Source organism: Squalius cephalus (assembly GCF_949319135.1).
Source record: "Squalius cephalus genome assembly, chromosome: 7".
In the NCBI taxonomy this organism is placed as follows: domain Eukaryota; kingdom Metazoa; phylum Chordata; class Actinopteri; order Cypriniformes; family Leuciscidae; genus Squalius; species Squalius cephalus.
In genome coordinates this window covers 21,597,116-21,623,222 of record NC_137128.1, presented here as the reverse complement: position 1 = coordinate 21,623,222, position 26,107 = coordinate 21,597,116, and the positions used below count along the sequence as shown (strand labels likewise).

The 26,107-nt window shown below is 38.4% G+C and overlaps 1 protein-coding gene across 1 annotated transcript in view; it reads left to right on the top strand.

Moving 5' to 3' along the window:
• The window catches only part of greb1l (GREB1 like retinoic acid receptor coactivator), a 54,929-nt gene extending 29,425 nt beyond the window's left edge, over window positions 1–25,504 (top strand). The window contains exons 5-34 of the mRNA XM_079875801.1: window positions 1,043–1,219; window positions 1,503–1,679; window positions 2,754–2,876; window positions 3,441–3,557; window positions 4,651–4,791; window positions 5,020–5,145; window positions 5,610–5,750; window positions 6,475–6,660; window positions 7,519–7,821; window positions 8,326–8,454; window positions 9,922–10,056; window positions 10,227–10,424; window positions 11,468–11,648; window positions 11,735–11,924; window positions 13,070–13,206; window positions 13,332–13,671; window positions 13,759–13,874; window positions 14,843–15,093; window positions 15,183–15,715; window positions 16,656–16,758; window positions 16,927–17,082; window positions 17,187–17,332; window positions 17,471–17,632; window positions 19,029–19,233; window positions 19,344–19,512; window positions 19,603–19,809; window positions 19,963–20,104; window positions 20,997–21,197; window positions 21,439–21,577; window positions 23,542–25,504. Coding sequence (XP_079731927.1) covers window positions 1,043–1,219; window positions 1,503–1,679; window positions 2,754–2,876; window positions 3,441–3,557; window positions 4,651–4,791; window positions 5,020–5,145; window positions 5,610–5,750; window positions 6,475–6,660; window positions 7,519–7,821; window positions 8,326–8,454; window positions 9,922–10,056; window positions 10,227–10,424; window positions 11,468–11,648; window positions 11,735–11,924; window positions 13,070–13,206; window positions 13,332–13,671; window positions 13,759–13,874; window positions 14,843–15,093; window positions 15,183–15,715; window positions 16,656–16,758; window positions 16,927–17,082; window positions 17,187–17,332; window positions 17,471–17,632; window positions 19,029–19,233; window positions 19,344–19,512; window positions 19,603–19,809; window positions 19,963–20,104; window positions 20,997–21,197; window positions 21,439–21,577; window positions 23,542–23,705 — 5,495 coding nt within the window. The 3' untranslated portion in view covers window positions 23,706–25,504. The remainder of the gene's footprint in view (window positions 1–1,042; window positions 1,220–1,502; window positions 1,680–2,753; window positions 2,877–3,440; window positions 3,558–4,650; window positions 4,792–5,019; window positions 5,146–5,609; window positions 5,751–6,474; window positions 6,661–7,518; window positions 7,822–8,325; window positions 8,455–9,921; window positions 10,057–10,226; window positions 10,425–11,467; window positions 11,649–11,734; window positions 11,925–13,069; window positions 13,207–13,331; window positions 13,672–13,758; window positions 13,875–14,842; window positions 15,094–15,182; window positions 15,716–16,655; window positions 16,759–16,926; window positions 17,083–17,186; window positions 17,333–17,470; window positions 17,633–19,028; window positions 19,234–19,343; window positions 19,513–19,602; window positions 19,810–19,962; window positions 20,105–20,996; window positions 21,198–21,438; window positions 21,578–23,541) is intronic.
• Window positions 25,505–26,107: the final 603 nt, after the last annotated feature.

The following is a 26,107-nucleotide window of genomic DNA, read 5'->3' as shown; positions in this document are numbered from 1 at the left end:
TGTGGCCATTTTTAAATTGAATGTGCAAGGCTGTCATCGGTGCCACTTCCAGTTATGTTAGCTGTACAAAGTTAGTCTGTTAGGCTGCTTGATATTGCAAACTGGTGATATTGGACTAAAGCCCGATGCCAAAGAACTAGCGGTGATGAAAGCCGAATGTGTTGTCGCCTCTCGCCAAAAAGCTGCGCTTGAACACACCAAAATGACTAAAGGCGACTGTCAACTAGCATGTGTGTTCTGCGCCTGCATATACAGTACGTAAATATCTGTCTATATCAGCAGGTATCAATAGTCTATTTCCATCATTCAAAAAGGGAAACCAAAACTAGGACTGCAGATATACAAACCGTGAACAAAGCAGCACTTGCTTACCATTTTGAATATCAATCATGCTGATCACTTACTTCATTCCAGTCGGCTCTTGTTATTATGAAAATATTCCTGCATTTGAATGCTCAGTTGATGTAAAATAGTCACAGCCTTCTGTCTGTACGGTCTTGACTTCTGTGCTCGCTTTCGTCCCTTTCACTTTTATTCTTGTGCGCTGACTCGTTCGCTAACAGCCAAACAGAGATCTCTCTCTCACCAACGGCCCGACAACGATTCTATATGCTGAATCGGCCCAAAAACCAGACGGCGTCTGACTAGAGACAACAGTGCAGAACACACCGGAAAACTAAGCCGACAGACGCTCAAAAACGGCCTGAAGGATTGGTGTGTCCCGGCCTTAAAAAAACAACCCCACAGCAACAATGTAAAAGTAGCCCAATTCTGCGGGAAAACCGTGGACTGGGCAACACTGAATTAAAAGCACCATAACCGTAGGCCATATATTCCAGGTCTTCTGAAGCCCTACGAAAGCGGGGTGTTATGAACAGAGCAAAGTGTCAAGTCATTGTCAAGGTGAAATGTATGGTAATGACATTGCAAGACTTGAGACAGTGGCATTGAAACATTGTGCAAACCGTGAATCATCGTGCATTTAGCTACATCAACAAGGCCGGTCTTCATTAAATCGCTGACTCAAGTCATTTGTGTCCAGGTTTCTGTCAAGCAGGAAAGGATCTACGCCTGGTTTCCATGGCAACAGAGTCTGTCGAGGTTCCCGCAGGGTTTGAGCTGGTTGGTGCCAAATCGCCCAGCATCCCAGAGCACATCCTCGTCTGTGCAGTGGACAAGCGCTTCCTGCCAGATGAGAATGGGAAAAATGCACTTTTAGGTTGGTGATCCAATACAATTTCATGACCTACTTCAGTAGGATGAAGTTAAATAAGTAATTTGTTCTACAAATCTCATTGTGCCTGTGAAATGTTATGAAACTAGGCCATTCAGAACTCATTTGATATTTAGTATATAGTTGGATTTTGGACTAAAGAGAGGTGATTTATCATTTGATTGCCTTTTACAGTGATACAGTGTTGATCAAAAACTTTTCAAAGTTTGTTGTGTAGTCTTTCAGTCTTACACGGCACATAGTGATGTATGTTTGTGTATTTATGCAGGGTTTTCAGGGAACTGTGTAGGCTGTGGTGAGAAAGGTTTCCGCTACTTCACCGAGTTTTCCAACCACATTAACCTGAAGTTATCCACTCAGCCGAAGAAGCAGAAGCACTTAAAGTACTACCTGGTGAAGAACTCTCAGGGTGCTCTGTGCAAGGGAGCCCTCATCTGCTGGAAAGGTACCACAGGTGTTTGCAAAACGTTGCATGGCACAGATAATGTGTGATGCGTCATTTATGTAGTTTTAAATTCACATGATTAACTGTGTCCGAGGATAGCTTACTTCGCAAATAGATTAAGTTAAGAGGTTGTATTTAAAGATAATTTCCTAATTATTTGCATTTTTAAATGTTAAATAAGCTCAAATATTGAAGTAAAAAATGTATTAAATGTAATTTAATTTAAATTATCATTTAAATGACTTATTTAATTGCCAATTCAAATTTATTTACATTTGTGTTTTATTTCCAAATTAATAAACTGATAATGGATTATTTCTCAAGATATTAAGATATTGTATTTAAGGATAAATCTTTCGTAATTACATTTTTTATTAAATATTTTGCTTAAATTTTGCAAATTAAATTAATAGAGTGGTGCAGGTTTAATTTGCCACTGATTCCTACCATAACTTGATGATACTTTGACATTTTGTTCTACAACGTACACTCACACACCAAGCTGTCTTATCTAAATACTTATTTAAAAACGTACATTTTCAAAAATGAACACAACTGTTTCAAAATTTGCGTTTTCACTATGGGTGTGTGTAATTTACGTTGTAGAACAAAACGTCAAAGTAAAGTCAAGTTATGACCTTATTTTACACACAAATCACATAAATCGAAAACCCCTATCATAAAACCCCATTGGAAAATCTCGAAGGAACCAGCGACGAATTTGACTTCCGGGTTCTGACATCATACCTGCACCTCTCTATTAAAAAGTAAAGTTCATTAAAGTTATTACAAAGTTAATTTAAATATCTATTTAATTGCCAATTCAAACTTATTTGCATTCGTATTTTATTTCAAATTGATACTTTGATAATTAATGATTTCTTCCTTAGAAATTACAGAAAAATATACTGTTAGAATTGGGAAAATAGGCCCTGAAATGATCTACAGCTTATACCAGACCCGTAACAATGATAAAAATACATAAAGTTGTTACTGAACCTCTTTGATTCGACAGAGAAGGATGGTTCACTCGACATTAACTGAGAATTTAAAAATAAATGTTGTATTTCACAGATTGTAAGACACGGCCATTCTCAGGCAGTGCTTCTTCATCCAAGCCTAGTTCTTCATCCTCACTAAGCAGCAAAGAAAATGGAGACACAAACGGCCACAGTCCATCTCCCTTCCCCCTCTCAGGTGGGTGTAGGTGTGGACCATCACATATTGTGTGTCACAGTCTTCTAAAAGCTCTCTAGTATTTAAAAAAAGGATGAAAACATTCATTGGAGGTCCAGTGTAAGACAACACATGCTGCATCTGTCCAAGGGAGGATGTCCATCTTCTGTCGGTTTCTGCTTAGTCCTGCATGCACAGAGGTCATGTTCTGGGGGAGGGTACGTACGGGGGTGGGGGGTTAAACCTGGGGGGGGGGGGGGGGGGGGGGGGCTACTCAGCATTTGGTGACATCTGGCTGGAGGCCACACAGTGTTTACCCAACAGTGTTTGGTGAAAGAAAGCAAGTCATTGTCTCATTCTTCCTCACAACACCATTCAGAGGGCCGGGCAGCTGGCCACAGAGTGCGTCCATTAGTGACCATAACAGTCTTTTACAATACAAAAAATAGGAAAAGTGCTTATTACTGAAACCAAATGTAACGAATTTTGGTCTTTCATCTAAATTATGCGCAATATCTTCTTAATTTCCAATTTGCAGTAAAAAAGTAAAGCTGCATTCATAATAAGTTGTTCTTTGATCCACAGACTCGCCTCCTGCCCGCTTGCAATCTGGCTCATCCTCAGGGATTTTTGGACCCCCAGAGCTGGGCTTCCTCAAACCGCTGAACACGCCGACTCACGGGACCAAGACATTACCGATCGGTACCAGATATTTGTCCTCATTTTGAATTTAAAGTAGCATTGATTGCTCATAATACAAAGCTAAAAAGCCATAAATGGAAGTACTATTTGCTTTTGAATCGTTCAACACAAGCAGCTGTTACAATGATTTTGAGGGGTTAGTAATTTAGTCAGTAGAATTTGGCAATTCAGTGTACTTGTTAATTGGGGGTGTTTGCTAAAGAAAACATCACTGTGTCACAATTTTCATGCTTTGCATTAGAGATTTGATCAAACCACACTGTACATTCAGCCTTAGCATTAAGCAGCTGCCTAATTATGGTCAACTTCGTGGCTCAAATGTTGTTAGCTGCTTCATTTGTTTGTTTTTCTCCGCAAAAGGACAGAATTAATGAAGGTCATTTGTATTGGCCGCATTTGCAAACACATACACACTCACACACACACTCACACACTCCAAAATAATCAATATAAGACCAGAATTCTGTATTAAGAGTTTTAATGTCACCCCACGCTTCAAATTCCCTGTGATTGACGTTTAACACATATGTGTTCTATTTGTGTATGTGTCAGGAATATTAGATGTAAAAGTAGCCCAGCAGTTCATTATCAATATGCCATCAGTTAAAGGAAATCAATAAACTGTGCTCCCCAGGACCCATTCTCCTTTAGAAATGAGCGAGAATGCTTTCCTCTCCCTATTGAGATTGTGTGCTTGTGTGCAGGTCGGGGAGTTTGCATAGTGTTTCACCAGAAAAGTGGACAATAGTCAATGATGTGTAAAACATCACACCCCTCAGGGCACTTGGGAAATTCTTCAATGCATTTTAGTCTGAATTGTTTTTCAAGATTTTAACAAAACACTTTTAAATATCTATATCCTAAGTAGGTATGATTTGTGTGTGTATATATATGTATATATATAGCTGCGAAAATAAATATTCAGATATAAATCAGTTAATTAAATTGTAATAATATTTCACAATATTACTGTTTTTACTGTATTTTTGGATCAAATAGATGCAGCCTCGATGAGCATAAAATCTTGAATGGTAGAGTGTTTACATTTTCTTCCCACTGTTTCTTTAATTCCCAACATGCATTTGTTGTTCAGTTCCCACTGCCCTCCGAGTAAACGGTCTAACTAATGGTCTGAGTATGGACGGGCGGTCCAGTCTACTGAGCCCCCCTCATACAAGCCCACTCGCCACACCTAATCATGGCTATAGGGCCACAGAACCTGGAGACAGTCCAGGTAAGCATTAAACCAGCCAGTCACAATGCTGCCTCATGCATGTCATTAGTGGTCAAATCATCTGGCTGATACACAACAGCAATAGTCTATTTTAACTCATCAGATGTTTTTAGAAGGCATCTTCAAATGTTTCCGCTATGCAGTTTGCATTCGGTCAAAATATAAAATGAAATGATTATTTTAATTATAACAAACATTTTCGATTCTATATATGCTCTTTTTTTGCAGCATCCTCTGCTATGGCATCAGGTCCGCCCAAAAAGCGCCACCGTAGCTGGCACCCCGCCTCTCTGGTGCCCGTCCCAGCCACGGCTGTCCCTGTGCCTGCTATCCGACCGCTGACGTGCAGCTCTGGTGGGTCCGACCTAATCATACTCAGCCTTGTTTATTTGTTGTTATTCTTTTTTATGCTGGTTGTCTGCAGTCAGTTCATCCTATCTGTTTATGCGTGTCCCAGAGCAGGAAACAGCCTTGAATTTGATTACCTTGACATGACATATTCCATCCACAAGGTTGATTTATTCATTGTTTCCATAAAAATAGGGGTGAAAGGTCATGCTAAATGAGTCCCTGAACTGTTTAGCAGCTTGAAGGGTTTATGCCTTGAAACAGCTGAAGGAGTGGAGCTTGGAGATCCTGTAGCTTTGTTACCTTGTCCTCAGCATTGATTGGAGTGTCTCCATTAACAAAGCTTAACAAAGAGAGGCTGAAGAGATCCGTCCAAAATATGATTAGGTTTCCACAATGGCTTGACAGCACATGCTATATGTTCCATTAAAAAAAATGCATACATTTAACGTTTTGCTCCTTCATTCCAGGTTCTTTACTGTCCCTGTCCAATCAACAGCCTCCATCAGTTTCAGGGGTCATACAACCCCAACCAATCACAGCGGGAGAAACTGTCATCATTCCTGACAACCTTCTGAACTCCTCCGGGGTCCGGCCAGTCCTTCTCATTGGTTAGTGCTCTGTCTTCAAAACATTCTTCTAAAAAAATGTAATTTATGAATTAATATTTTGATGTTTTTAGTGGGTATAAAGTAAAAATGTCAGTGTGATGCAACTGTCCTAATATCATTATAAAAAGAATGAAATTCTTGAAAGGAAAATCTTATAAAGCAGGAAATCTATATCTTAAGTTGGCATCGTCCTTTATTGTTATTTCTTAGTATTTCTTCTTCATTTTCTTTCTTCTTTTAAAGTAGTTAATCTTAAGAAGGCATTATTATTATTATTATTTTATTTTTTCATAATATATTTTTAATAATACTGCTTTGTATAGTAATTACTCTACATTATAAGTAGGATTGATGCTTTATTATTATTTTTATTAGTAGTAGTAGTAGTAGTAGTATAGTATATTTTTTTAATAAAAACCACTTTGTAAAGTAGTAAATATCTTAAGTAGGCATGATTCTTATTTATGTTTTGCTTTTAAAGTAGTTAATCTACATCTTAAATGGGCATGAGGGTTCTTGATTATTATTTCTTATTTCTGTTGATCTAGCATGATCTGAAATAAGAATTAATAATGCATGATATCTTCACATCCAGGCCAGTTTTACAGAAATGAGTTCATCACATCAGCACACAATATAACCATATCTCTCAAGTTCTTCTTTGTCCCTAATAACTGTTTGGATGTGTGTGTGACCGCATGGTTTGTGTGAATATCTTCTCCAGGTCAAGGCACTTTACCATACTTCTTTGGCAATGTGGGTGATCTGGTGGTGAGCCCCCTGCTGGTGAGCTGCTATAAGGGCAGAGAGCTCAATGAGAAGACCCTCGCCAGTCTGGGAATGTCAGCAAACCAGTTACTCACCACAGAGACCATGATACTGCTCACACTTCAATATCTTGCTCGACTTGGTAAATAATACTGACATACCTATCAGAACACAGATAATCATTTTTGAAAATAAGTTTTAAAGGGGTCATGATATAAGAAATCAAATTTGCCTTTTTTGTCGTTTTGATATTGCGGGTTCTGTGACATCACACGGGCTAGTAAATTTGCATTTGACTGCCTCCTGAACAAGACATTGATGAGTAGTTAGTTATACATCATTGTGACCTTAGGCCCCGCCCACTGGCATTCATTTGCCTAAACTGGATATGTGTTTGTTCAGAGCATTTTGTTTTTTAAATGAGGCATAGCGTAATGGAGAGTTCGCAAATAAACTTTTGTTGACAGATAAAACAGTCAGCTGTATCGGATCTGACAGCAGCTGCATCACAAACCATAAGTTAAATGATTTCATAATGCTTTGTCTGTAAAATGACTGTTTTATATGGATAATGTTTTCAAAACACTTACATAGCGAGTGGGCATTGATACAGTTTCCTATGCAATGACGTTAGCCAATCATAACCGTGTCTGTTTACTGACAAGCCTTAAAGGAGCCATCCCTTAAAAACGAATCATTTCAGAGGGTCAGAATGAAGGTTTTCCCGCTTATATTTTTGTTTTGTTTTTTTGTGTGCAAAAAAACTTTATTAACATTATAAGTGAACCTCAAGGAATATATTAAAATAATAAAAAAACAAATCCATGTCATGACCCTTTGTGAAATGATCAGTCTATATTTTGTATATTTATGATGCACGGATAAGAGTGCACAGCTTGTTGAATACCTTATTTTAAATGCATCAAGATCAAGTATTATAGAAGAGCAATGAGTACTTGCTTTATAATGAATGGTATTTATTTTTCTGTCTTTAATGCAGGTACGGAGCAGATCCCGTTACGGGAAGAGTTTGAGCAGATCGTGCTGAAGGCCATGCTGTGCGGCCCGACCGGCCCTCCCATGTCGCCCTCCCAGCTGCCCTGGTTAGCTCGCATGGAGGCCAGTGTGTCAGGAGGCAGCGTTCAGGTGCTGGCCACCCACGGCTCCCTAGGGGAGGGCATCTCTGAGTCGCTACGCTCTCTGAGTGAAACACCACCGCAGCAGCAGCAGTGTCTGCCCAACTATGTGCTCATTATCTGCACCACCAAAAGTGGAGTAAATGAGTTCTGTGTGCTCGTGTTGGGTAAGTTCTGCTGCTCTCAGAGACTTCATTCTTAGTTCATAGTTTCACTTTTGTCCATTTATAAACTTTGTATCATATAAGAATGCCATTTAAAGGGATAGTTCACCCAAAAATAACAATTCTGTCATCATTTACTCACCCTCATGTCAATCCAAACCATGTTCCGTTCATCTTCGGAACACAAAATTAAGATATTTTTAATGAAATCTGAGAGATCTCGTTATGAAGCATCAGAGTTTTGGGTGAATAGACTTTCAATGAAGGGACAAAAAAATCTCTCAGATTTCATAAAAAATATCTTCATTTGTGTTCCGAAGATGAATGAAAGTCCTGTGGGTTTGAATATTTGAGTACATAATGACAGAATTTTCATGTGTGGGTGAACTATCCCTTTAAGGAGTTTACACAATGACAGGTTGTGCATGAAAACGCATTCCATAAGTTGTAAGTTTTGTTGTTGTTGTTATTGTCTTATATGTGAACATGTGCTGTTGTTTTTCTCAGGTAAATATCAGTCTCGGGCCTTGGCCGAGAGCATGCTCACTACGAATGAGTTTCTGAAGGAGATCAGCTATGAGCTCATCACAGGGAAAGTTAGTGTGCTTGCCTCACACTTCCAAAGCACCTCATTAGGTGAGTCTCAGCCCACAAATTTAGCAGAATCCATCACAGTTTTCATCAACTTATCAGTGTCCTCTGTTCATAAATTAATTTAAAAATCTAGATGCAAGCAGCAATTTTGGGGTGAAGCACGCAAGTGGTCAGATATTTTAAGCTGGAGTAGATTTGTTTGGTCATTGCGCCCTCTCTGGTGATTTTAGGAAGTATTTGAAAGGCTATAAGTTGACCATAACTTAGGATGAGTTTCATGTTTTTGAACAAATGTAGCACGACCCAATGAATCAAGGAAAAAAACATGTTTCTAGACCACACTGTTCAAAATGTATAAACTGAAAGGTAAGTAAAATTTTAGATTGTTGATGTTAGTCCAGTTATTGCACAGTGAAATGGACTCTTATCAGCTGTACACTGCCGTTCAAAAGTTTGAGGTCGGTAAGATTTATTAATGTTTTTGAAAGAATACGCTCTATGCACAAACGATTTTAGAAACCGATTCGCTAGTCGGATTTGGCATGATATGAGAGAATATTCACCCTCAAAGGTGTCGATGTAGCTCGAAATATATAATTTAATAATTCTTACTCTTTGGTGTGACATCTAACTGCCTCACAATATTGTTAAAGGGGTGGTTGAGTATGATTTCACTTTTCTAACTTTAGTTAGTGTGTAATGTTGCTTTTTGAGCATAAACAACATCTGCAAAGTTACAACGCTCAAAGTTCAAAGCAAAGGGAGATATTTGCTCATTTGCATTTAAAGGGGCAGACACAAAACGGTGCGTTTTTGCTAACCCTCAAAAAGTGACAATTTTAACATGCTATATAAAAATATCTGTGCAGTATTTTGAGCTAAAACTTCACACACACACACACACACACACACACACACACACACACACACACACACACACTCTGGGGACATCAGAGATTTTACATCTTGTGAAAAGGGCAGTATACCACCCCTTTAACATCATTCACGTTAACCGCTGGAAGTTCTTGTAAACAGCGAGTGTAATTTACCATTATCTCCACCGAATGCAAAAACGGCTTCCGACGCAACACCGGATGTAACTGGGCGGGCTGAGACAAAACACGGAAGCGATCGTGCATAGAGCCTATTCTCTTATGTCCACCAAGGCTGCATTTATTTGATCAAAAATAGAGTAATATTGTGGAATATTATTGCAATTTAAAATGACAGTTTTTTTATTTGAAATATTTAAAATGTAATTTATTCCTGTGCATTTTCAACAGTCATTACAGTGAAATAATTCTAATATGCTGATTTGGTGCAAAAAACAAACAAAACATTTCTTTATTATTATCAAATAGCTGTGTTACTTGATATTTTTGTGGAAACCATTATACGTTTTTTCAGGATTCTTTGAAAAATGTTTTGTTAGTTTTGACCTCAAACTTTTGAAAGGGAGTATGTGAATGTGTCTTCTTTATTCATTTCAAATTGATTGTGGTGTTACAGGCGACAACATGGACAAACAGCTGGTTCGGTACCAGCGTAAACGCAAAGACCGGGTGGTTCAGCCCTTTCAGGGACATCTCACCGAATACATCCACTCCCAAGAGGCTGCAGCCATGATACCAGAATCAGGGCCAGGTGAGCCTTTGCTCTCTCCCTATGTCTCAGACTATTCATTTGGTCGTCCAGATTCAATGATATTAGGGACAATAATCCCTAACGTCCCTAGTCACGTTGTGACTCATTTGCGCTTTCATCTGGACACCGAAATCTTGGAAAAGCTGCTTGACTTTTGATGTGTGTTACAGATCTTCTGAGTGATGGCTTTCAGATACACCCTCCTCAGCTGAGCGTTGCACGCAGCCTTTTGTCGCAGGTATGTGCTATCGCTGACTCAGGGAGCCAGAGCTTAGATCTGGGCCGCTTCTGCAAGGTAGACTTCCTGATTCTGGTGCCACCCTCCCACGTCCTGGTTCACCAAACCGTCCAGCGAATACGACTATCAGGTACGTCACAGCAGAAGAGACCAGATAGCCGATTTGATCTCTTTCCCCGCCAACGTTTTTATTTTTTATTTTTATTTTTTTAAGTTGACAGTCAGTGTCAGAATTTTTTATCCTTTTCACAAAAAATTCTGAACAATCTGAACATTCAGTATGTCAAAATAAAGACAAGATTAATTCATAAGTCATTAAGTCATAATTAAACAAGAAAACCCATCTCAGCTTCATGCATTGAATGTGAGTAAGTTTCATAAAAAAGCAACATTTTCAAAAAGCTGAGAAAATCGAGTTTTTGTCAAAGACTTCATCCGGATCGGATTCAGAACACCCCCAAAGCTTCACAGTCATGTACCTCTTCCTGGATCGACTTTTCATTCGGTAACGTTAGGCATTTTTGATTTATATGTTTTTGAATGTTTGATAATCGCATTAGCTTACGTGATGTAAGCTGCACCTTACCGAATAACAGTGAAAACATGGATTGCTGGAAAAACTCCTTAAAGGGATAGTTCATCCAAAAATGAAAATGCTGTCCTCATTTACTCACCCTCATGTTGTTCCAAACCTGTATGATTTCCTTTCTTCTGCTGAACACAAAAGAAGATATTTTAAAGAAGGTTGGTAATTAAACAGTTGCTGGTCCCCATTGACTTCCATAGTATTTTTTTTTCCTACTATGGAAGTCAATGGGGTCCATCAGTCGTTTGGTTACCGACTTTCTTCAAAATATCTTCGTTTGTGTTCAGCAGAAGAAAGAAAGTCATACAGGTTTGGAACAACATGAGGGTGAGTAAATGAGGACAGCATTTTCGTTTTTGGGTGAACTATCCCTTTAATGGCAGGGAAGCGTTGTGTCATAAATGACAGAAAATCTCGTCAGTGGTCGGTAAAGAGTTAAGCAATATTCAACTTGTTTTCAATGTCAAGAGTTTTAAAAAAACAAACATTGAAAGAACATTTTCAAAAACCTTGCCAGGAAATGTAATATGATGAAAGAGTTATTGCAATAATATTGTACATTGTTGTTGTCCTTGTGTCTTTGCTAGGCGTCCTGATAGATCTGGGTATCGAGGACGCTTCATTTGCCCTACAGAAGTCTGATAAGTATGTGGTGCGTCTGGACGCGGAGGTCCACACAAAAATGGAGGCCTTCATGAAGAAGGTCAAGCAGAACCCTTATACGCTCTTCGTCCTTATTCACGACAACTCGCACGTCGACCTGACCAGGTGAGAAACATAACTACGTGGTTTGTTATAAGATCTGTCAGAAAAGTCACTGACGACCTCTTGTCTTTATTTTCTCTTTCCGCCAGCGCTCTGTCAGGGTCGGTTTGCCACGGGGAGCTGCAGGGATTGGCCGACCGCGTGGTGAACTGTCCAGAGGTTCTGGGAGCAATAAACTTGCTGGTGCTGCAGGTCAGCTGCTTCCCATTCACCCTGCAGAGCCGTCAGTCACGCATCAGTACCCAGAATGAAGTGCACTGGCCCAATACTGAGAACCTGGTGAGTTTCTCTGACTCCGAGAAGATCTGTTAAGGAATTTATGGAGGAGAGATAAGATTTCAGACAAATCAGATGTTTGATGAGCAATGTAAGCAGTAAAGTGTATATGCATACATTACCGTTGAAAAGTTTGCGGTCAGTAAGATTAAAAAATATATATAATTCTGTAGGGATGAAAAGAGTCAAAAGATCAAAAGTGACAGTAAAGACATTTATAGTGTTACAAAAGATTTCTATTTCAAATTAATGCTGTTCTTTTGAATCAAAAGATTCTGAACATTTTTTTTATTGTGGTTTCCACAAAAATATAAAGCAGCTCAACTGTTTTAAACATTGATAATAATAATAAGAAGAAATGTTTCTTGAGCATCAAATCATCATATTAGAATGATTTCTGAAGGATCATGTGACACTGAAGACTGGAGTAATGATGCTGAGAATTCAGCTTTACATCACAAAAATAACATTACATTTTATAATATATTAAAATAGAAAACAGTTATTGGTCAATCAGTATGTTTTTTCTTCTCAATAACTGATATTGAAACGTTAATATTTCGTGCCCCAATCTTAAATATGTGTTTACATACATGTTTGTTAAGTTTTTTTTGTTGTTGGTATTTTTGTAAAGGGTAAAAAGTGGCCATTAACGTTTACATTTCTTCACTCTTGATGCCTTTCCAGCACATTCTGTGCTCTGTGGTGCAGATTAGATCTCAGGAATTTTAGAAGCAAATTACAACACTCTTAAAAAATAAATCATTACTTAAGCAGCTTTTATCAAAATTCACATAATCAGAGCAATCAATATTTAACACATTGCGGTATGATATTTATTTATTTATTTATTTAATTTTATTTAATAGGGACATGTGTGAACAATAAACCTGTACCACACTACAACATTTATAGCCAAGGCTAATTTGCAATGTCCGTCCCTAGAAGGGCTTTTCACATACATACAGAAAGTACAAAAAATTCATTTACATTTACATATTAATTCCCATTCATCAGATACATTATCGTTGTAATTCATATATGCATTAACAGCATCTTCAAGCAAGAGCTAAGTAAATCGAGAACATCATTGTTTGTGATTGTGCTCAGTAAACTAAAATGATAATTTTTCTGTTTGCATGTAACAGCAGGGTGAGGCTTCTCCTAAGGACCTTGTCTACTTTGGGCTGAAGGACTACAGCAAGTCCCTACAGTGGGGAGTGGCAAGTCCAATCCTTCGATGTGACGACGCCTTTGAGCGGATGGTCAAAACCCTGCTGCAGAGGTCAGTTCGTTTTTGCAACAAAATGGTAATTTAAAGTGAATTACCTTCCCTTTTAACTTCTCATTACACTGTAAACATGTCATTGTAGAACCACGTTCAAGTTTATCCCTCCTCATTGTTTTCAGGCACCCGCATTTGCACAGTATGGTGATCCGCAGCTACCTGTTGATCCAGCAGTACACAGAGGCTCTGATGGCCCTCACAGCGGCCCCCTCACTGCGGGATCACGTGACCCCTCAGACGCTCGCCATGGTGGAGGATCTGCTGAGCGTGCCGGGCCGCAGCAGGCACGGGTGCGGGCACATGCTGCTGGTGCGTGTGCCCTCACTGCAGCTGGCACGGCTGGCGCAGGAGCGGCTGGAAGAGGCCCGGGACAAGCTGGGGCTACAGTACCGCTTTGCAGTGCTGCTGGGAAGCCCTGCTGCGGAGATCAGCCTGCCCGTCCACTTCTGTGCCCGCCTGCGGGTAAGAACCAGATCCCCTCATGCTCCTTCAAAATCTGCTCTCGGAAGCTCCAAAAGTAATATGGAATAAATACTATGTGCATTTCAGGCTTGGAGGGGCTGTAAAAATGAAGAGTGGGTCCCGCAAACATATGAAGATCTGGAAGGTCTTCCATGCATTGTCATCCTCACAGGAAAAGATCCTCTAGGAGAGACCTTCCCAAGGTATTCCATGCCAACACACGCACACATATAAAGCAGCACAACTGTTTTCAATGTTAATAATGTAAGAAGCATTTCTTGACCACCAAATCAGCATATTGGAATGATTTCTGAATTGTCATGTGACTCTGAAGACTGGAGTAATGATGCTGAAAATTCAGCTTTGCATCACAGAAATAAATTACATTTGAATATATATTAAAAAAGAAAACAGTTATTTTAAATTGTAATAATGTTTCACAATATTACTGTTTTCATTGTATTTTTGATCAAATAAATGCAGCATTGGCGAGCATAAGATGTTCAAAAACATTAAAATATCTTTCTGTTAAAAACTATTTTTTTATTTTTTTTATTTTACTTTGTTAAATTGGTCTTAAATAAAATTAACACAAATAACAATTATCTTAACAAAATACATTTTTGAAACAAAAACTGCCAGACCCCCAGACTGCCAGGTTTCAAGGTTGCAGTTTTTCATTAATTACATGGCTCTATTTGAAAGCAAACCTGAAGTTATACATGAAAAACTGCAACCTTGAAACCTGGCAGTCTCCTCAGGCTTGATTCAGGTGGCAGATATCTAGTTCAAATATGACAGAGATATTAATATTATCTGACATTACACGCTGACCTGGATAAATGAAATGATGCACAATGCATTCCAGTCTTTTGGCTCCCGTTTTATTCTGTTAAAAAGAGCACCACCTTGTGGTTACTACAGTTGTTACAGCCACACTTCTAAAATGTTGACGTTGGATTGAAATCTTTCAGGATATTTTCGAACCTCTGTCCCTGTAATTTCATTTAACGGTCCAGTGGTATTATTCCAGTACATGTTTGGCTTTTTTCAAGATCCTGCACTATCCAAAAGATCAAATAAGATTCTGCTGGATAAACTAAACTGCAGTATTTTTAACTTCTGAAGGGTCGCATGCAGATTGAGCATGTTTGTGTGTGATTTTGTTCAGGTCACTGAAGTACTGTGACTTGCGGCTGATTGACTCCAGCTACCTGACACGCACAGCACTGGAACAGGAAGTGGGTTTGGCCTGCTCGTATGTGACACGCAGAGTAATACCTGAGACGAAAACTGCAGCGAGTAGAGAAGAGAGGCCGAGAGATGAAGAGAGGAGCTCAGGAGAAACGGCAGAACATGACGATCTCCATATGGAGCTGGAAAGACCACCCAGCAACGCCAGTGCTGCAACCAGGACCTCTGGTGAGTGACACTGGAAACAAGTTGAGCCTGGTTCTTGTCTTGTGTGGTCCTCAAATTACTCATTAAATCTTCTCTTATCTAATCTTCAGGCTCTACCACAGAAAATGGCGTCAGTTCTTCAAGTGTACTCGACAAATCCGCCACGCACAGCGACCCATCCGCTAGCAGAAATGTAATGGACTCTTGCACCTCTCCCATTCACTTCAAACAGGAGTGTGACTCCCAGGCAGCCTCCTCTTCCGCCACGTCCTCGTTCTCCTCTGCCTCCTCGTCCTCTTCCTCGTCCTCCTCCTCTCCGGCAGCTCAGAGACCGAGCCAGTCCACGCAGGCTCCACGTGAGTGTAACAGGACGCAGGTCTTCCCCCGGACGGCGGTTCTCTCTCGGGCGGCGTACGCCCTGCTGGCCCCTGAGACGCTGGGTCAGCCCAGTTCAGCATCTCTGCTGCCTCACGGTGATGTGGCGTGGAGCAGTCCGCTCAGACCGCCTGTTCCTCACGGTCTCGGCGGAGCAGAGCAGTCCCTCTACTATCGCCAGTGGACCACAGCCAGGCAGCACCACGCGGATTACGAAGTGCCGGCTGCGCCCCATCCCAGAAGACTGCTGCTGAGTGGGCCACCACAGGTGAGAAGTAGCTTAAAAAGGGTTAAAAGGTGGTTTAATTAGTGGTTTTTGTTTAGTTTGTCATCACTATTACTGGTACTATGGTGTTTTATAACAATAAAGTGATCAAAAATGCATGTAGAATACACAAAATATGAAAATTTTTAAATTATATGTAAAGTTAAAAATAAAAAAAGTTCAAATATACAAAATATGCAAAAATAGTTAAAAAGCTACTTATTAAAAGTTGTTAAAATATATACAGTACATAGTGAAAATACAGAAAATATACAAAATAGTTTAAAAGCTAAATATTAAACCAGTTTTAATATTCAGAATGCACAATTTAAGTACAAAAATAGTTAACAATTAAATATTTGTAAAAATAGTTACAATATACAGAATACACAATTAAAATACACAAAATGTATAAAATAGTTAAAAAGCTGAACACTTATATATAAAAATCTATTCATCTATGAAATATAGTTAAAATATACAAAATACACAGGTAAAGTAGACAAAATATACACAATAATTTTACATTTTAAAAATGTAAAAGATTAAGTGTTTAAAATATTGTTTAAATATAAACTTAAACAAAATATATGTAAAAAATGACAAATTAAATATTTATTAAAAAAATAAATACACAATAATACAAAATACACAGACAAAATATTCAAAATTACCTTACCTTATTCTTATTCTTAGTAGTGGTCAAAAGTGATATTTAATTTAGAATGCACAAAATATTTTAGCATTTAAAATTAGTTTAAACATTAAGTATTAACATATTAAGAAAAGGTACAAATATGCAAAAAATACACAAAATACAAAAACTAATTAGAGGCAAAGTCTGTTGTTAAGCCACGCCCATTTACAATGACCTCTGTTTCATGCTAATTGTCCTCTTTGCTGAACATCCAGTTTCTCATTCTCCATTTTGGCTCTGATTTAGGTTGGAAAGACAGGTGCGTATCTGCAGTTTCTTCGAATTCTGTTCCGGATGCTGATTCGCCTTCTGGAGGTGGACGTGTATGATGAAGAAGAGCTGGAGGAGGGTAAGCTTCCTTTTCCTTTTCCCCCCAGCCATACTAAAGGCATTCTCCATGCTTCTAAATACAGCTCTTTTTTTATCCACACAGAGAATAAAACACTTTATTGAAACACTTCACCCGATCATCCCTCTCTTGATCTTTTCATTAATGACCTTGAATTTATTTCTCTAGACGTGCAAGACAAATCAAAGTTCCCCCCTGCTAGTGGACTGCAGTGGCCTGACGTGGAGGACATCCACAAACTGCCATTTGACCTCTACCCCCGTGACCACAAGTTCAGTTATGCCAGTCCAGTGTATGCAGACAGGATGCCAAAGACCCTGAACGGTATTGAACTTCTCTTTTATTATGGTGTGCCTTGTTTCAAAGCAGCTTGAAAATATTGTACAAGTATGTTTATGTGCCGTTTTTCATCTGCACATGAAACACAGGGGTTAAAATAGAAAGAGTAGAGTCAGAAGATGAGCCACCGAAGAGAAACACAGTGTCTGTAAGACTCAGCCTGTTTGCGGCCCACAATGCATTTCACCACTGTGAGCAGTGCCACCATTACAGCGAGCCTGCTCCTGCCGCTCAGGTGAGGACATATCCGATCGATCATGTGATGCATCAACATATATTTACATATTTTTACATAAAATGATGGATCATAAAGTAATAGCATGTCTATAAAGATATATGGCTGTAGTAAGATGTTCTGCGTGTCTGATTCTAGCTGTCCGAATGCACCTTCCACGCCTTCACATTCTGCTCATCTATGCTGGGAGAGGAAGTCCAGCTGCACTTTATCATTCCTAAAGCCAGAGAGCCTCATTTTGTCTTCAGCCAGCAGGGCAGTCACTTAGAGAGCATGCGGCTCCCACTGCTCTCAGACAAGGTGAGAGACACACGCTTAGTGTACTTATTAAAGAGGAGCAGGACAAATAACACAGAACAAACCAATAGCCTTTTTGCCGTTTGGTTAGTCGCTTAAAATAAAAAAATAAAATTCTGTCATTTACTCACCCTCGTGTTTGTTGTTAAAAACCTGTGTGCTGTTTTTTCGGTGAGGAGAAATCTGTCAAGCTCCAAAAAGGACAATTACAACAACGAAAAAACAAAAAACAAACAAACAAAAAAGTATTTAAAAAAAAGTATTGCATATGACTTGTTCTGTCTTGTAAAATCATATGAGCATACAAGTTTTGTAATAATATATGGCCAAGTAAATGATGACAGAATTCTCATTTTTGTGTGAATTGTCCCTTTAAGGGGTGCAAGCTAATATCTATATTTTATATATACAGTATATAATATTATTATTATTAAGACAAGTGAATGCCCCCCAAAATAACTATGATTATATATATACATACATAGAAATACAGTAAAAATACAGCAATACAGTAAAACAGAAATATAATCAACTATTATCCAATATTTTTCCAATTTAAACTAACTGTTTTATATTTTAATATACTTTAAAATTTAATTTATTCCTGTGATGGCAAAGTTGGTTGAAGAGTTCATTCTCTAAGCACTTTCTAAGTACTAAGTGCCATTTGAAATATTCTTCTAGAATGATCATTTTTATCAAGCTCGTATATTTAAGTTCAGTAATTTCACTTAAATGGCAATGAAGATTACCTATTAATTGTCATTTAAGTGAAATTACTTAACTTAAATATACAAGCTTTATAAAAATGATCATTCTAGAAGAAAATTTCAAATGGCACTTAGAGGCTTTTGCATCTGAACTCTTCATATATATATATATATATATATACACACACACAGTTTATATAGTATATATATAGGTAAATGACTATAATCATAATTAGCAAATAATATTTAAATAATCATGTCATAATTTGCATAATTACAGATAACAAAAAAGGTAGCTTATGCCTAACAAATATAGATAAATACATCTGAACAGTGGACACAAGACAAAATTCAAAGACAGACATAAACAGAGATTTTAAAAATAATATTTACTATCTACTATTACTATTTATTACTACTAATATTTACTATTTACTAAATGCCACAAAATGAAAGCCACAAAACTGACCAGGATCAGCTGTCTGTTATACTGTCTTTATACCCCGTGCATTCAAGGTCAGTACAAAATAAATTTAGAAATACATCCTGATGTAAGGAACACCTGGATACCTGAGCAATGCATAAAATTCTGTGTTTGCAGAGTCATCACTCCCGTTTTTTTTTACATTGTTTTCTGAACATATTGCACAAGTCTTAAAGTGACTATACTGCTCTGTTTGCCGACTCAGGAGTCTGGCTTGCTGAAAAGTCCAATCTTCACACCCACAACGGGCCGCCAGGAGCACGGGCTTCTCAACATCTACCATGCCATGGAGGGAGCCGAGCACCTGCACATTCTGGTGGTCAAGCAGTATGAAATGCCCCTCTACAGGAAATACTGGCCCAACCACATCCTTCTAGTGCTGCCCGCCATGTTCAACAACTCAGGAGTGGGTGAGTATCGGTCACGGCTGCGTTTCTTCTTTGTATTGGAAAATTCTGCTTGTCTATAACACACACAGTTCCTTCCTTTTGTGATTGATGGTATTTATGTGATGTTTCAGGAGCGGCTCGATTCATGATCAAGGAACTGTCCTACCACAACCTGGAGCTGGAGAGGAACAGGCAAGAGGAGCAGGGCGTCAAACGACAGGACGTGTGGCCCTTCATAGTTATGATGGATGACTCCTGCGTCCTGTGGAACGCCCATCAGCCTGGACCTGAGGGCAACAGGTATGGAATGATGGATGGATCCATGTACGGATTTGTTAATTAGAATGTCTTGGTTGTCTAACATCCATGGATTCTCTGCCTCTCCCTCAGTGAGGTGATGAACGTGTCACTGAAGAGCGTCCTACAGCACATGGAGGACACTCCTAAGATCTCTCTGTATGCCATGTGTGGCCTGCGGAAATGGAGCAGCAGTTTGTCTTCTCAAGCTCCCACAAGCCCTTTCTCTCGCTGTCACCTGCATGACCTCATCATGCTGAACGTTGACCTCACTCAGAACGTCCAGTATGACCTCAACCGGTGAGTGTTTGCATTCTGAGGGCGAAGAGCATGTAGTTCTTGAGTACTGACACATGCATATAGGTTTTTTTTGTTGCTTTTTGCTAAGGAGAATTTTTGCGTGTTTCTTGTTGTGAATTATAACAACAAGTACGTGTGTGTTTGTGTATGTAGGTTCACATGTGAAGAGGTGGACTTCAACCTGAGGGCAAACAGCAGTGGTCTTCTGCTCTGTCGGTTCAATCACTTCAGCATCATGAAGAAACACATCCCCATCGGAGGACATAAAGACTTCCTCATCAAGCCCAAACTTATGGTGAGCTTCATAATATCCCTTCAGAACAGAAAGGCCACTTCAAACTTATATTACGGACAAAACACTAATATTAGCTTGTTAGCATAGAGTTAATGGCAACTGCAGTTACATTATACGTTCACTAGTGGACGCTACAAAACCATTTGTCATTTTGTTGCTGCCATTTTGAACATGCCAACTTAAACAATTCACCTCCCTAAAATTTACATTCACAATGTTTGCCTACATTTGTGCAATTTCTATAATTAAATATTGGTATATAAATCAGTGTAATGTATTATATTACACTACCATTCAACAGTTTAGGCTCAGTAAGATTTCTTTTAAAGAAATGAATACTTTTATTCAGCAAAGATGCATTAAATTGATCAAAAGTGACTGTAAAGTATCCTGGGAAAAAAGTTATCACGGTTTCCTCAGAAATATGAAGCAGAACAACTGTTTTCAACATTGATAATAATAAGAAATGTGCAGAAATATGCAGTAAATCATCATATCAGAATGATTTCTGAAGGATCATGTGACACTGACGAGTAATAATGCTGAAAATTCAGCTTTGCATCACAGGAATAAATTCAATTTTAAATTATATTCAAATAGAAAACACTTATTTTAAATTGCAATAATATTTCACAATATTACTGTATTTACTGAATGTTGATCAAATAAATCCAGCCTTGGTGAGCAGAAGAGATTCTTTCAAAAATATTTAAAAAATCGTACCGACCCCAAACATTTGGACGTTAGTGTTTATATTATATTATATTATATTATCATTTTTTATTTGTCACATTTTGTGGGGTTTAAAAACAGTTGTTTATGCACAACAGTACCATTGTAAGAGACTAACAGCTCTAAAATAACCTCTTCCTCCTCGTCTCTTTCCCTGCAGAGGATTGAGACAGCGGTGCATGTGTGTGCATCTCAGTATGTGTGCGCTCCGGACAGTGAACACACACTTCTGTCTGCGCCTGCTCAGTTCCTGCTGGAGAAGTTTCTGCAGTCCTGCAGCCACCGTCTCTTTCCTCTGGCCCGCTGTAACAGCGCTAACCCCGTGCTGTCCATAGATGGCTACCTCAACCTCGGCCCTGAGGTAAAAATATCAGTTTTTATCTGTGTGCTGTTTTTTTTTTTTTTTTTTTTCATAAAACACAAAAGGAGAACTTTTGAAGAAAGTTCATGCTGCTCTTTTTCATAAAACAACTGTTAACTATCAACGAATAAGCATTGACTGGTCAGGAAATGAAAAGAATGAATTGGAGATGCACTATTGACTGAAAGCAGATTCTGTTGAGCATATTAGTTCAGTTGTCGTGTTTTCTTTGTGTTTACAGATTCAAGTGTGTTACGTGAGCTCGCGGCCTCACTCTGTGAATGTGGATCATCAGTGCGTGGTCTTCAGTGGGCTGCTGCTCTACTTGTGTGACTCCTTTGTCGTTTCAAGCCTCCTGAAGAAATTCAACTTCCTCAAAGGTGAGGCTGGGTTCCTTACAACTGGAATATACCAAATATTATAAAGACTAAAGTGCCCCTATTATGCTATTTTAAAGGTTCCTAATTTTGTTTTGAAGGTCTCCCACTACAAGTTTACATGCATCAAAGGTCAAAAAACACTTTAATTTTCACATAATATACATTGCACATCATCACATTTTCAATGATTCTCAAACGACTCGTCTGAAGATTCAGTCTCTCTAAATCCCTCCTTTCCGCGAGCCACTCTGCTGTGATTGGTCAGATGGGCCAGTCTGTTGTGATTGGTCTACTGGTTACAGCGCGTGTTGGAAACAACAACCATTATCATAACTGAATTTCAGCTCCGGGGGCTTCTTTCTGAAGCTCAGCGATTGTACACACTGTAAAGACACTAACAATGGCGTCGATTTTACCATATCAATGCGAGCGCGAGTCCGATGATGAAACACTGGAAGAACTAGTTATTCAACCCGAACCTCCATCGCAAGGACGACTCGAGCAGGACGTTTCTCAGTGATACGCTACTCAGTTTGAGGTACATTATGAGATGTTGCAACTGTAATTCCTCACCATCAGCATTAACAAGTGCATGTCCATCAACAAACTGTTGTGTATATTTCAAATTTTAACTGTATCAATATCAGCGCATATGTTAGCCGAACACTGCGCTGATGTAACAAACGCTTGTGAAACAAATCTTGCTCCATCCTTTTACTCTTTACTCAAAGTAGTAAGAACGACAGACAATCTGCATTAATAGACAATATTAGGTAATAGTGGCCCACAGCTGATTTTCAGAAGTATTTCAGTAAGACAGTAATAAAGTGAGTTATCCGATTAGCCGGAAACTTACACAATATAAAACACAAAACTTGGTACAAAATATTTACATCAATAATTATTCATACTTACTGGTTGTGATTCTGAGGAGCAAGCCGGTCCAAATATACTGACTGAGTACTGACCCATATTTCAAGAGCAAGAGTTTTTGCGAATCCTGCGTTGAACTCCGAGATTTGAAAAGCAGTCGTCAGTAAAACGACATTTGAGGACTGGACAAGTTGTTCGCGGGCGGACAACATGCAACATAGGTGGGCATTATGCAAATGTCTTGTCTCGTGACGTAGAACCGTCACGCAGTGAGATTCGAATTACCGACGACTCGTTTAGGCGGTTCTGAGTCGATTCTTTCTTTTGGGTGACAATAACTTTATTTATCGTGCACTTTACAACTTTGCAGAACGTTTACATTCACAAACAGCGATATTAAACACTACATGAAAGGGAATATTCGAAAAACCATAACAAGGGCACTTTAACTATTTAAAAAAAAATAACAAAAGCACCAACATACACTATTCAAAAGTTTGAAGTCGATAACATTTTCAAATCTTTTTGAAAAGTCTTTTATGCTCACCAAGGCTGCATTTATTCCCAAAAATACAGGAAAAACGGTAATATTGTGAAATATTATTACAACTTAAAATTGCCGTTTTCTATTTGAATATATTTTAAAATGTACTTTTTCCTGTGATGGCGAAGCTGAATTTTAGTATCATTACTCCAGTCTTCAGTGTCACATGATCCTTCAGAAATCACTCTAATATGATGATTTGCTGCTTAATGCTTATTATTACTATAAATGTTTGCTGCATAATAATATTGTGGAAACCATGATACCTTTTTTTCCAGGATTCTTTGATGAATACAAAACGTTCAAAATAACAGCATTTATTTTTCACTTTTGATCACTTCTGATCAATTGAATGCATCTTTGCTAAAGTATTAATTTCTTTCACAGACTTTTGAACGGTAGTCTCTAATCTTCACATTTCAAACACAAAACCTTGTTTTTAGAACTAAAAATTCAGAGCTGTTATAACAATAATAGCACACCTCTCTAAGCATGATGAGGTCCTATAAGAAGCTTTAAATCATTATTTGTGTCACTCATCTTGCAGGCGCCACGCTGTGTGTGATCTGTCAGGACCGGAGCTCCTTGCGTCAGACTATTGTGCGTTTGGAGCTGGAGGATGAGTGGCAGTTTCGTTTGCGAGATGAGTTTCAGACGGCCAACTGCAGCGAGGACCGTCCCCTCTACTTCCTCACAGGCCGCCATATCTAATCTCCACATCTCCATTTTCCTTCAACTGTTAGCCACAGAGAAGATGTATTTCAGCATCATAGCTCTCGAACTGCTTATAAAGAGAATAAGTCGGCACTCTCCAGTCGGCACTACCTCGGACAACGTTTGAGGATAGATACTCTAATGACAGATACTGTGCTGGATACAGATGTTGTGCTTTTGCCTCGTGTGTTTTCCCTCTTTTTACATTTTGAAAAAGCTTTCAGAGCATTGTTTGTTGGTGATTTTGCGTGTCCTAACACGCAAGGACAATGCGAAGGACATCATTAGAAATGTCCTTCTCTATATATATATATATATATATAATCTCAGGGTTTTTTGTCTCAAGACAAAAGGACTTACTACTGCTCTTCTTTCTTTTTGCCTGCTTAATGTAGTTCTCATCATCAACGCCATCTACCATCCTCAAGATGGAAGCTCACACGACAACACATGCTTTTAGGTGTGTAGTCTTGGGAGAATTTCATTGGGTAATCCCAACCCATGTGAAAAAAGACTAAAAATCTTGCCAAAGATATTACCTGACGTAATCCAAAAAACCCATTCCTTGCTTCAAAGTTCGGATGTTTCAATGAACCCACAAAGTTCACTTACTGATATCAACATTCGCTATATCTAAAGAAATCTATTTATGGTCTTCACGATTCCAGCCTGCAACAGCCGATGTGTGCTGGTGTTCATGATTGTAAACGCCGGTTGGTACATGCCTGACGTATTAACCACCTCATTATGCTTTAACTGAGGTCACTGAGTTAAAAGGTCATTATTAATCATCATATTTCATTGAAACATTCCTTATTTTGAAGTAGATGGGAATGTTTTGGAGTTGCACACTGTAAATGCCTTAAGATGACGACACAATCCCAAAACTCCAAAAATCCACTCCAAAAAGAGACAATTAAAATCAGTGAAACAGGAAAGACAATGCCCATTTTATAAGGATGGCTAACTAGCTAGCTAGCTTATATGGTATGTCTGAGAATATGAATGTTCAGAAATGGTTTATCTTTTGGTGTTTATGACTGTTTGGATGTTAAAAGAAAAGCTTTGTTTACATTTTAAGAAATGCCGATATTAATATATATGACAGACTTTTTTGTCACTTTGGATTCTGGCTAGTTTTACTGAAGAGTCACTTTGAGCCTCATGTGTCACAGATCAAACGCATTCTTTTATTTTTCCATGGCACAAAGAATCTACCTAGGACCCATTAGTTTCTGTTTCGGGTGATTTATTTAAAATTAGAAAAATGGATCCCTCGAGGGATTGTTTTATTTATTGAACAAGCTTCTTGGACTGATAATCATTGAAATATCAGGAATGTCTTGCTAGGTCAAGTCCTTGAATTAGTCATCAAAAGCTTTGCACACTTCCATTGAAACTATGTATAGATGATGTATTAGAAATGAACTGATGTAACCCAACGGGGGGAAAAAAGTATATGGTTTACATTATTTGTGTTTAGTAAAAAAAAAATGCATCAGGTCCAATAATGATACTGATTGTAACGATGAAGAAAGCCAAATACCCACTGGACAACCTTTAGAATGTGTCTCATTTGTAGATAATTTGATGTGCACATAAATTATGCAATTTGCTTCTCACAATCTTTGCATCTTTCCTGTCAGCTGTGAATATTCTGAACATATGTAGCACCAAACCATTTGAAATCTTCTACCTCGTGATCTACTGGCCGGATTTGGTTTAGTAAGCATTTGATTTCAGAAACATGTTCTTATTGCTGTTGAGATAAATGAATGTAATAAAGTGTTATCATCAATCTTATTCTGTTTGTGTCAGTCTTTCAGACAAAAATGTAGAAAGCTCAACTTAATAATGTGACCTTTTCAATCTTATATGACGAGACAGTTAAATCAAATGACAAAATAGAATTTCTAAATAATCTAGAGTTCCGATCCTCGAATTTGATTGGCTTCAATTCAAAGCCATTTTGTTGTATAAATAGTGAATAGTGTGTTCGTATTGAAAATTTAAACAAGAAAAATAGTGAACTCAGATTTAACCACTGTAGTCACTTGGACTATTTTAACGATGTCTTTACTACCTTTCTGGGCCTTGAAAGTGGTGATTACATGGCTGGTTCAGAAAGCTCTCAGATTTAATCAAAAATATCTTCATTTGTGTTCCGAAGAATGAAGTTCTTACGGGTTTGAAACGACAAGAGGGTGAGTAATTAATGACAGAATATAATTTTTGGTCGAACTAACCCTTCTAAGGGGTCGTTCCATTTGATCATTTTGCCAACATTATGGGAATATTAGGTTTGAACATTCTAAAAAACACATGCAACTAAAATATACGTGCATACACATTGTTGTGCAAACATTTTGAGAACATTATTAAGGACAAAATAACTCTGA